Source organism: Notamacropus eugenii, chromosome 3, assembly GCF_028372415.1.
Source record: "Notamacropus eugenii isolate mMacEug1 chromosome 3, mMacEug1.pri_v2, whole genome shotgun sequence".
Taxonomy (NCBI): Eukaryota; Metazoa; Chordata; class Mammalia; order Diprotodontia; family Macropodidae; genus Notamacropus; species Notamacropus eugenii.
The window spans coordinates 39,240,739-39,253,034 of NC_092874.1; the positions used below are offsets into that span (position 1 = coordinate 39,240,739).

Sequence of the window (12,296 nt, forward strand, 5' to 3'; positions counted from 1 at the left end):
GCAGCTTTCTCAGGAAACTGACAAGGTCAAGTAGAAGTCTTCCACAGATCCAGGGAAAAGAAGTTTAAAGTTAGGAGTATTCTGAAAACCGTTCACTGCTGTACTTTATATAGAATTTACTTCCAATACATTTCCTGCCCCTCCACCCCGACCCTGGCCCTGTGCTCTTTTAACTATAAGTATATTTGACAGGATTTTTAAGGAGATTGGGGATAAAATACTACATAAAGAGGATGACACTGTTTCCTAATTAGTTCCAAGTCACTACGCTCCTGAGCACGTGTACATTTGCACGTCTGTTTTATGGCGCTAGCCTTTAGGATAAACTGGTGACAGCCCTTTACAGTGGGGCTCGCTCATTTACAGAGCTAATTGCTAACTGAACCAGGGAACCTCATTTATGAACCGGTGGGTTGTAGCTGAAGGGTGGGCTCTGTGAAAAGGTGGTATACTTTACTTATCAGTTGTCATCATTGAGAAGGGGGATGAGGGGGGAACTTTGTATCAGGGACCTCTTCCAGTGGAAAGAATTTCCTGTACCAAGGCAGTTGACTGGGACAACCAGGTGACTCAGCCATGGTCACCCAGCCAGGGTGTGTCAGAAGCAAGTCTAAAAACCTCATCTTTATAATTAGGAAAAACTAATTAGGAGACTTGGATTTTTTTAAGAACATTTCTCCACCAGGGGATCATTTTCAGTTTTCTGGTCTTCTAAACTTAAAATTTATATAACTGAATTCATGCTGAAAAAGGAATTTCTTTGCTGAAAAATAATATTCATAACTCCAGAGAGAAAATGAGTGCCATGCAGATCTCGTCTGACTGAAGAGGCCTGGAAGGTTTGTATCTTGGTGAGTAGGAGCTTATCTGTTCTGATCATTTTAAATTACATTTAGGCATGAATGTCTTGTTTTAATAGTAAAATCTCTTTAATATTCCCATTTTTAAGAGTGCATAGGAAGACTATTTAGAATAGTCAGTGTCTAAAACAAATGATGCTGAACCAAGTCTTAGATTCTACACTAATTCAGCAATATTAATAAAAATCAAAACAGGCTGGGACCACAAATGAGCATCTCATTGTACCTCTGATGAGGACGCAGAGAGCAAATGCGTATGGGCCCACAACTTTCTAGTTCCTGAGTCTCAAAGCCTAGGGAGGAGCTCTCTTGAGGAAATAAGTCAAGGTATTGACTTCACTATTTACTTCGGTAAAAGTTGTTTTTATCGCTATTTCATGAAAATTATAGACTTATTATATATAACCTGCCTCCTCTCTTGGTGGCCTGAAAGTGGTCCCTTATTCTCAAAGGCTTTGCTGACTACAGGTCAGTTGGAAGGGCTCCATTAGAAGCCTTTTAGAGCACACTAAGGCATGAAAGAGATCTGATCTCTATCAATGGAAGGAGGAACCATAGCAATGAAACCGGATCTTCTCAAGCACTGATTGATGGTTCTATGTCAAAACGGGTCTATTTGAAGATGGGCCTACACACCTAAAAACCATTAGGGGTATCTAGGTGCCAGGGAAGCCCCCTAAGTTGAGCTCAAATTCTTCTGAAAAAGTCAGCAGTCCAATTTTTTGTTTTTCTGAAGTAAGATTCAAAAAATTCCCTGACAATTACAATCATGCAAAAGTACCCTGGTCATGGTCCTGAAGAGGTACGTGCAGGGTTAGCCTTTGGCTAGAGGGCCCTGGAGAGGAAGCTTCTTTCAGGTACAGGTTACTCAAGCTACCAGGACAGGGTCCTGATAGTGATTACGTAGTGGGGTTTTTTTTTTTTTTTAGACTTTTTAAAAACTGACGTTACTTTTTAAAAATCATTTCCTGTCGTTAAGCTTGTGTAGCAGTTAACAAACTGGCTAGCTCCAACATTTCTGACATATAAAATGTCTCTTTATTATGTGACATTTTCCAAACACCACTGAGCAGGCTCAGATAACCAAATGGATTTTCAGGCATATATCTAACATTGCCATCATGTTGTTTTTTTTTTCCCTCATCAAATTCTAGTTAAAGATTGAGTTTAAAAAGTCAGTCAAGCCCAACGGCTGATTTTGTCACGTGTCTAAGAGCATACTGCACTCCTTGCTTCCCCAGCAAACTAAGGTTCAAACTTCTGGGGGATTTTTTTCTCCCTTTCAAAGTTTGCATGTTTAAAAAGAAATACAACTTGAACATGTCAAGTGGAATTTATTTTCAAGCATGTTGAACAAAGCAGATAGGACTTAGAGGGCAACATTTCATGACATCTTTTTCAAGGAATAAACGTATGCTGAACTGAACTTATTCAAAATAAAACCAGCTGATGAATAGGCTGCTGTATCTTGGCACTTCAAACTCATCATCTTCATAATCTGACATGATCTCCTAATGCTTCCTCAAAGAAAGGTGGAATGCATTAGATTCTGTGCAACTGAGCAATTCGTGACCACCTCCGGTATGGTTTTCTCAACTCAGCCACAATATGGAACAGAACAGAATGATTCTGAAAGCTGGGTTAATTAAATGCAAGACAACACCACCAATGATAAGACTTTTTGCCTTCATCTTCAGTCAATTCTGTTTTCTAAAAATATGTTTTTACATAGAAAACTGTAGCATATTATTTATTTTCTTATTACAAATTATACAAATCAGTGCAGTTTCTATTTCCACACTTTCACAATGCCATCTCTTGACGCAGTTACTATAAAGCCTTGTGTAGTCTGGAAAGTTGCAATATCTGTAATGATGTCATGATGGCCGACAGGGAGAGACTCTGGGCCCCTTCGCGGGGCGTCATCTGGAGGTCCAATCTTCTGTTTGTTTTGAATTTCCTAATTAGAGGGCCAAAAGGAGGGAAAAGACAAGGCCAGAAGATTACAAGGTGGCCATACAAGCATTCTGGCTTTCTTAAACAGACAGGATGGGAGAACAGACAGGATGGGAGGTGAGGTGCACATCACCAACATCACAACAATGTGTAGCCTATCCTAGCAAAAAGGAACTTTGAAATCTCTACACTTGAGGGAATTTTTAAGACAGAAAAATGTTTTTTTCCATTATCATTTCCTATTCTTTCTATACATCTAGCTTGTTTGTACATGGTTGTCTACCCCATTAGGTTGTGGGCACCTTGAGAGCAGGGACCCATTTTTGCCATTCTTTGTATCCCGAGAGCATGGCATAGTCTGGGGCACAAAAGACATCTATTGATTGACTTAACCTCTCTCCTCTAAGTTCTATCAGGAAAGGTCATTGTTTGAAGCTATGATCCCTTCAGGATCCAGCCTGATCCTATAATGAGGAAATGATTCCGAACCTGCACAAGACACATTTGAGAAAACACATTTCATACACATTATCTGTCCTCAAGAGGGAAAATACAAAACAGAGAGAGCTGAGATTCAAAATAAACAGGTCATACATAAACATTAAGACACTCCTAAGGGCCCCCAGCATTACCAAAACAAATATCAGTCAGGTATAATGTTTCTTATCCTGTCAAAATGGTACTTGCCTAAACTAACATCAACTACTGAAAGTAAATATGCTCTTTTCCTTTGTGACTCTCTGGCTAATGGAATCCTTTTGATTCAGTCAAGCTGCCTAAACAGGGCTAACATCATGCCACGTGTGCATGGCATCAGGCTCCAATCTATCTGTATTACTTACCTACTACTGGATAAGGATTAGCTTGGCTGCTCCAGCTGGTTAGATGGGGTTACCTTCATCCTTCAGGTAAATGTTCCCCAAAACTGCACACATAGTTAGGAGGATGACCTTGATCATCCTTAATCACACATGTGCTGAAACCAAGAGCTTCGGGGAGTGGAGGACTGGCCTTCCTAACAGCTTTCTGACTTGTTACAACTGGTTCCTTCCCTTAAACCCGATGGCTCATTTGTGTTCTTTGTAAAGTGCTACAAGGAAAGTCAAACTTCAAAATAAAGTGTTATGAAAAATGAGATATGATACCCCTATGCAGTTTGTGGAATCAATCTAATTACTCTATGGTGACATAGCTTACGTGATGATTATTTTCAGCCAAGACGATTTCTAACTGCCATTCAAAACAGAAAATCACTGAATGAAAGAATTTCTAAGGAATGATAGAAAAACACTTATTTGGAGTATAAAGCTCAGCCTGCTTTAAAAAAAAAAAAAGCCTCATAGAAACTAATTGCTGATACTTAAAAATCTACTATGCAGGGCCATGAGGGAAGTGCAGAAAGTCCTGGACAGAAAGTTGAGAGGCCCTGGGCTCAAGACCAGTGGTGCCAGAAGCTGTGTCACCTCCAGTAATCGAATCCTCTGAGCCTCAGAGCCCTTGCCTGTCCAAGGAGCAGAAGGGGCTGTACTAGACACTGTTTAAACTCTGTGCTAGCACTAACCTGCTACCTATGCTCTAGGAATTCAAGGATTGCGCCATCTCACAGCAACAAAAGTTAAAAAAAACAAAACAGCCACGTGAAAGCCTGCCGTACCTGGACAACTTCTGTGCCTTCGATGATTTTCCTATAGTAGGACACGGACGGTGAACTACTGCCTCCAGCAACAATATAGGACCTCTCTGGGTAAGCCAGATCCCAAAACCTGTGGGGAAAAAGTGTAAATGGTGACTAACTTCTGAAAGCCCAAGACAGTAATTGCTGGTTCTGGTTTAAGTTTCTCAGTAGACAATTATAACTTCCATTCTTTTTAAGAGAACTTGAGATTTCATGACATTTCCTAGAAACAATGGCCTAAAATTAGTTATAAAACAAAACATTAACAGCTTTCCTGGAAAAACATAAATGATCTTAAGCATAAATATAAAGCCAACATTTCCAGTTTGTAAAAAGCCAGTCTTCTGGCAGCCAAAATTGAAAAGAGCTTCCTCCCCACAACCCCATCCTCTCCCCCACCCTCAAATGTTGTCACATCTCTCCTGTCAGGCAGAGTTGTGTACCTTATCTTCATGTCTGAGCCTGCTGTTAAAAGGATAGGGTTTCCATCTGCAGGACTGCAATAGATCCCATGAACACTGTGTGATGAAGGCTAAGAAGAACAAAAATGGGTCCAGATTAGTGTCCATGCACCTTTTCTTTATGAAATTTCAGTGAAATCATCAGTTTACACCAAGGTATATGGCTTTTGAAAATAATTCTGCTGTCTCTGAAGACTTGTTTACGATCACTCAAACTCTTTCCTGTAGCAGCCATCCGTTACCTTAAGATGTGTGTGTCTGGCACAGAGTTCTGACTCCCTTTCCCTGCTCCTCCTCCCCCAGGGTCTTAAGAACTTGTTTTCTTTATAAAATTCTAACCAGAGAGATGAATGAACTGCTAACTTCTCTGGCATTTTTTATATTTCATTTTTAGGGTCAGTTTTGAGGACCACCATGACCAAAAGAGACTTTGAATCTACCTGACAAAGATGTATAGTGAAAGAAAATGTATTATTCCTTAAGGATATAACAACAGTACTTTTGTTTCTACTAAGAATTAAGCGCAAAAGAAACTTTGTTGAAAGAAAATCAGAATTAAAGAATTAAATGAGGCAACAGAGTTCTTGTGGACATGTCCCTAACTTTAAAAGAGACTACATACTCTAAATAATCTTAGACAAAAAAGGAGGAAAGAAACATGACCACATGGCGTTTTGCCTCATGAAACATCCAAATTAAAAACAGCCATGGGCACGACAGAAACCAGATTCAGCAGAATGCCAGAATAGTGCGTAGAGTAGGAAAAAGTGTTGGTCCTAACAGTAAAAAGTGAAGCCAAACCTGTAATTCAGAAAGCGGTGGTGCGCTGCTGGCCCAGAGAGTGAAGCGTCTGTCACCAGTTTCCATGTCCCACATGGACACTTCATTGTTGCCTTGAACAGCTAAGGGAGACATAAGGCCAACAAAATTACTCTCCTAGCTTTCACAGCTTGGCCCGCTGGGCGAGCCAGTGCTGCCCTAACAGCCTCTTTACCTAGGACCTCCACAGAGTACTGGCCTCAAGCAATGTTCTTAGAAGTAAAACTGAAGCTGACCTATTCTACAGAGGAGATGGGGGGAGAATGTTGGCAGCTGCCACGGCGGGCAGAGGAAACAGGCATAAAAGCAGGCAGAGAGTAGGAGAGAATGTGCAGGCCTGGGCCCTCATTGCTGAGTTGTTATATAATACCCAAGAACTTTATACTGAAGCCAGTGGCATGGTGGGCCTGAGGTGAGGAAGATCTGAGGCTCAAATCCCACCTCAGATACTTACTGGCTGTGTGACCCTGGGCAAGGGACTTAACCTCTGTTTTGCCTCGGTTTCTTCATCTGTAAAATGAAGATAACAGCACCTACCTTCAAGGATTGCTGTAAGGATCAAGCGATTCAATAACTGTAAAGTACTTAGGACACGGCCTCATACGTAGTAAGCACTATATAAATCTTAACTAAATTTATTACTGCTATTACTATAATTACTGAAATCTCATTCAAGTTTTAATCTATTATGAAATATAGTCCTTTTCTACCTATCTTCTAACTCGTCATTCCTCTTTCCCCATCTAGCAGTGTCTTTATGGTATGTTGGGGTCGCAGATGCCAAGGAATGATTCCTCTACCTCAGGCTACTCTGAATTCTTTTCCAATCCTTTAAAATTATTAGAAATCCTACCTACCACTTCTCCTATAAAGCTCAATGAGAATGCTCCATAAAGACAGTATAATGTTCCAGACCAACTTTAAACATGGTGACCTTTGGGCCTGGTACTTTAGCCAACTGTCAAGGAAAAAAATATATGGTCAAGTCAACATTTTTAATTAAGCACTTACTATGTATCTCTTCCCTTGGAGTTAATTTTAGGAAGAGTTCCCCTCCATCCCCAATCTCCAAACTTAAATCCAGGATGAACTTAGATGCAGGCTGTGTTCAGTGGGTGAGTTTTTTTCTGGAGTCCCTAGCACCTAAAGCAGCATTCTATTCCATCACTACGCATCTCACTGGAAAAAGAATGCCCTGGAACCCTAAAATGGAAGACCTTTGGAAATGTACAGGAAATGTAAACATATACACACCCTTCTCTATTTTTCCCTCTACAGTTTCACTATAACCAAGACTGCCTACCATACCACTGAACTATCAGCTATTTCTCAAAGCTCATCTTTTATATCTTTGACTTTTTTATCTTTAGTCAAAATGGGCCATGGAAGTTAATAAAACCATGCACCTCACTTCCCTCTTCGTTATTCTAAACCCCTTCAGATATGAGATTAGCATGTCTCAAGAGACCACTGCATATTTGCTATATGAAGAATTTTAATGGACCCAAAACTGGTGATAATCATTTTATGGAAACAAACCCCCAAAACCTGCTGTCATGACCACAGTATTCTTATCTATGAGAATATCTCTGAGGTATGCTGAATTCTTTCAGTCATCACTTATCAGAATAGCCTTGGACTCAAAAGCATGGGAACCACTACTGCAGGAACTTCTGTCCAATTAATTTCAATATGGGGGGGTGGGGATGGTTTTCAGAAAAGGGTCCTTCCAACTGTGCAAGCCATGTGCAAGGTAAAAGAGGAGTTAGCCACTGGAAAGCTAAGGATTTAACTACAGTAACCTATCTCTATTAATGATCACATTTTTAGTTCACTCAAGCAACCATTTCCAAGTACACCTAAGCCCACTCATCTAGCGTAAGAGTTTCTGTTAATGCTTTGCTAAAATCCAGTTCACCAATCTGTTAGTCTGGTAATACTGTTAAAAAGGGAAATGACACTAGTCTGGCAAAACCTGTTGTTCTCGACATAGCTGGTGAATCCTAGTGATTACTGTTCCTGTTCTAAATGTTCACACACTATCCCTTTAATAATCTTGCTGACTTTTGCCAGGAGCTGAACTTAATTTCACTGGCTTTCAGTTGGAAGACTCTCTACCCTCTTCACCTAAAAAAGTCAAAAGAAGATCCTTGAGTGTGTGAATGCACTTAAGGATAGGGATTAGGATGAAATGGAGTGCCCTCCACATTTTGAACTATTTTTGCAGCATTTAACAGGACAGAAAGAATGAGGAACTAAGAGGGCCTTACAGAATGTTGGACCAGCCTATATGTCACCTGACACCCGGAGATGGGATCTTTTGAGATTCACATCTATGCCAAAAAGCAAGGACATGCTCCATGTATAAGAAAAAAAGATAAAACAAAAACCGAAGTCTGACAAATAGGATAGACTCTAAGGAAAGCTCTCAGCTTCAAAAACTTGAAAGACAAGCCTACATCTTACCTGCAATTACCCATGACTGGTACAGAGGATGCATTAAGAGGCGTCTGATGCGGGCCCTCGAAGGATGGCAATGACTAGAAATTGGCAACTGGAATCTCATGTCCCAACAAGCCATCGTCCCATTGCTTGTACCTTTCAACATGGGGAAGAAGTAAAATGGTTGTCATCTAATGGCCACAGTGCAGCTGGGTAAAATCTTATTCAACAGGTGAAGAACTTTGGCTTTCAACTACCACATTAAAAAGGCTTCTTAGCAGCTGTCCTTAAACTACTCTTCCTCGGATTTCTCCACTGTTGAAAAGTCCCTCTAATCCACACATTACAAAAACTAAAATGGAATTACAAAATGAAGGGGGATTTTATTCATCAGTCAGTGATTACTGCTGCCCTGAAGTTCAAAACTGGCAACAGTCAGTCTTGCACCTACCTGCCATCTGCTCTCAATCGGTTGGATTATGGGTTACTCACATTTAATTTGGGCCTCTCTCTTATATAGTAGGAGGGAGGTGGAGGGATAGAAACTACTGAACAGAATCAAGAGAAAAGTGCCTCTGTGTCTCAACTGGAGCATGGGGGCCAGCCTGGGACTGCATTATAGACTTAAGTCAGTGGTTTTCAGTGGTAGGGGGGAAAACAACATCCCTTGAGAACCACTGACAGGCAGTTATTGGGAGGAAAGGAGGGGGCTGATGCTGGTCTGTGCAGCATCGGTCCATGCCTAACACCTTGTAAATAAACCCTTCAAGTCTGGCAGTCATCCATGGGAGTACAATTTCCAGTGAGCTGGGAAAGAAGGATGGGAATGTTGAAGGAAGGAAAGGTTAGTTCTTTCTTGTTACCACTGCCAGAGATGCAGGGAGATGTCTCAGGGCTCTGCATGATGTTCTGACAAGTACCACTGTATATTTTTATGTGATGTCTCCTTTGAGACAAAGCATCAACATCATTAAGGTATTCAAACACCTGGCTTATCCACACAACAAGAATAGGAAAACACATACATATATTCCTGAAGGACAATGTAATGTAAACTTCCAATTCTTACATCCCAGATGAATAAAAACAGCTTTATTGTCCAGAAGGCGACAAGGAAAAGGGAAGTGAAACTGCACAAAACTTCACAAAAGCATATTAAGAATTCTACAAACACGACTGAAGCAGAGCAAGTCACAATGCTTCTGCACAAGAGTGAAAAGAGTAAAAAACGACCTAATCGTGTCTCCAGAAGACTATTCAAAGCCCGAGGGGAGGATCAAGAAATGGGGGAAGAGTTACACAAGATCATGACATGCGGAGGAAACGCAGGCTACTAAAATGGAGGCCGAAAATGCCCACAAAAATCATCACCATGGTGACTGTAACGGAAACAAGTTCACTTAAGAATGAGGAGGAACAGAATGTGTAAAATAAAAACACTAACATTTCACATTTTCAAATTTGTTTTTAATAAAAAGATAAAATTGAGAGTGACCGTGACATACAATGGCTATGCAAAAGGAGAAAAAAACAGCTACCGAGATTAAACATTTTGGAAAAATTTCTTTCCCTAAAACAACAAATCCAGGTGACACGCTCAGCGCCGACAGCACAGACCAGCTGTGACACCACTGTCCTTAAATCCTTCTCATGCTCTCTAAGGAAGGGCAAGCTTTCCTCTCACAGGTGGGTCACAGGCCACCCTGAGGAGTTATCTTTCAGAGGCAAGCACCAAGTGGCAGTGGAAGAAAAACAGATGAAGGAGGACCGCAGAGTGGACAAATGGGGAGAGGCCACTAAAAACAAAGGCTGCCTCCCCATGAAGCAAATGCTGGCAGCTTCCCCGCAAAGCCTTCTAGCCCTTCCTTATTTAAATCCTGCTGGGCCACAGCTGCGCTGCACTGGTAACAAGGGAGGACCTTCTCAGGAAGCCCAATACTATTCCTGATTGCAGCATGTACTTCTCAGCTAACTTGAAAAATGGAACTTCCTCACCTATAAAATGAATGGGTGCACTTCACTTCTCACTTTACTAAGTAAACTGAGGCCTCCTGCTGTGAGCTCCCTCTCATTTCAAAAGCCCCAACAGCTCTCCTTTGCTCTGGTCCCAATGACAAAAGGGCCTTTCTCCTCTTAAGGTCAGTTCCTCTACTTGTTCTAAACACCGCAGGTCTCTTCAGACAGCTAATGGTTCTTTACCTGGGCCTACAAAGCCAGGTCAATAACTTCAATAACTTTTAAAACCTTCACATAACTGTCACCTCAAGCTATCATCCTATCAACCCCCTCTAATCCACGACCAAACACCTTGAAGAAACCACATGCACTCATTTTCTCATTTCTCAGCCCCTCCAACCTGACTTTGGGCCCTACTACTTTGTGAAACTCTTGTCTCCAAAGTTACCAAAGATTTAGCTGTTTCACGATGAAGGATTTTTCTCAGTCTCCTTTTGGCCCTGCCAACCCAACCACTTCCTGCCTCTTCTGGCTCCCTCCTGGCCTGACCATTACTCAGTCTCCTTTCCTGAAATAACTAGTTTCTGCCTCCCCCCCCACCACCACCACCCCACACTTAGACCCCTTCACATGATCTTTAATCTCTCCCTTGATATGCTCTGCTCCCTTGAGTTCAGTCATTATCTTTAAACAAAAGTCTCCACAAGGCATAAACCCAGCCTCCTGGATCTCAGTTGTGTGTTATCTGCAAGCTGGACCTCTTCATCTGAATGTTCTACAAGCAGCTGCACAGAAACAAAATGGGATTCGTCATCTTTGCCTCCTCCAGAGCTCCCTATCTCGAGTTATGGCTCCTCCAATCCCAAGAGTCATGCTCCCCTCTCCTTCACCCTCCACAGCAAACTGGCCTCATCAGTTCTCTGTACCCAGCCTACTTCTACAGCACAGCACCACCCCAACACAGACCAACCAATACCTCATTTTATCATCTTACTTTCATTCTCTGCCCTCTCTAATCCTCCTCTACACAGCTGCCACAATTGTCATCTTAAGCCCTACGTCTGACCGTCACTTCCCAAGGACTTTCAGTGTCTCTCAATACCTCCAGAATAAAATCCACGCTCCTGAGTCAGGCACCATCTGAGCTCTCCCTACCTCTGCAGACTCATTCCTGACTACTACTCTTGCTAGCACTGGCCTCCTGCTGCCCTGGGAACTTGGTATCCCACCCTGATACCCCAACATGGGCCTCTGCACAAGACGTCTCCCATGCCCGACAAACACTCAGCCCCTCTCCCCTCAAGGCTCACCTCAGATGCCATCTCCTACACTTAAGTCTTCCTCAGTCTCCCCAGTTGCTGGGGATCTCCTCCTGAGAATACCATATGCTTTCACAGCTACATCTGTGTGCTCACTCCCCAGCAAAATATAGGGGTCAAGATGACAAATGCAGGTTAATTTCCAATCTTTTACCCCCTGTACTTAGCACAATGCACTAGGCCAAAGCTTAACAGCTGTGGAACTGAAATAAGCTGAATGTCCTTGTACAGCACGAATATTCTACAGACAAAGGATCCTTGTTTGTGCTCCCCACTACCTTTCTAATCTTAGTGAAAGGATAAGTCTGTGAGTCTCCTTCCCACTTACCTCATAAAGAGGGAAAAGGCTCAGACCTCAAACCAAAATCAAGAAATCTGTGAGACAATTCAAGCTTCTTAGAGAGAAGTGATGCAAGATGATCCTTAGGATTTTTGTTATTAATGTTCTGCACAGGTTCCACCATTCCATCAATGTGAATATTCCCTCCCCTGGTCTAAGCCCCAACTTATCTAAATCCTGACATCCTGTGCACTTCCTGTCCATTGGCTGCTGTAAATCCTCCACGAAGGGTCTCCCTTCAAAGTCCGATGAATCATCCTTAATGTTAATCATAACTATCTTTTCACATGGTGCCTGAAAACCTGAGGAACTATATTCCTGGACCCCACTCCTCTAATTCCAGGTATGGTAATCTTTCCACTTTAATATGCTTCCTCTCATTAACAATATTATTGGGGGAATCTATCTGACTAAATGTTCAAATCATTTTATGGCCCAAATTTATTAATTATAAAAATAAATTCAAGT

General features: G+C 41.8%; 1 protein-coding gene across 2 annotated transcripts in view; it reads right to left on the minus strand.

Annotated features, from left to right (window-relative positions):
- Positions 1-2,174: 2,174 nt before the first annotated feature.
- Positions 2,175-12,296, minus strand: part of PIK3R4 (phosphoinositide-3-kinase regulatory subunit 4) — a 66,170-nt gene continuing 56,048 nt past the window's right edge. For both annotated transcript variants that reach the window (XM_072651299.1, XM_072651301.1), the window contains 5 exons: positions 8,238-8,369; positions 5,754-5,854; positions 4,935-5,023; positions 4,471-4,579; positions 2,175-2,820 (listed from right to left, as the gene is read on the minus strand). In XM_072651299.1, the coding sequence (XP_072507400.1) occupies positions 2,650-2,820; positions 4,471-4,579; positions 4,935-5,023; positions 5,754-5,854; positions 8,238-8,369 (602 nt within the window). In that variant the 3' untranslated portion in view covers positions 2,175-2,649. The remainder of the gene's footprint in view (positions 2,821-4,470; positions 4,580-4,934; positions 5,024-5,753; positions 5,855-8,237; positions 8,370-12,296) is intronic.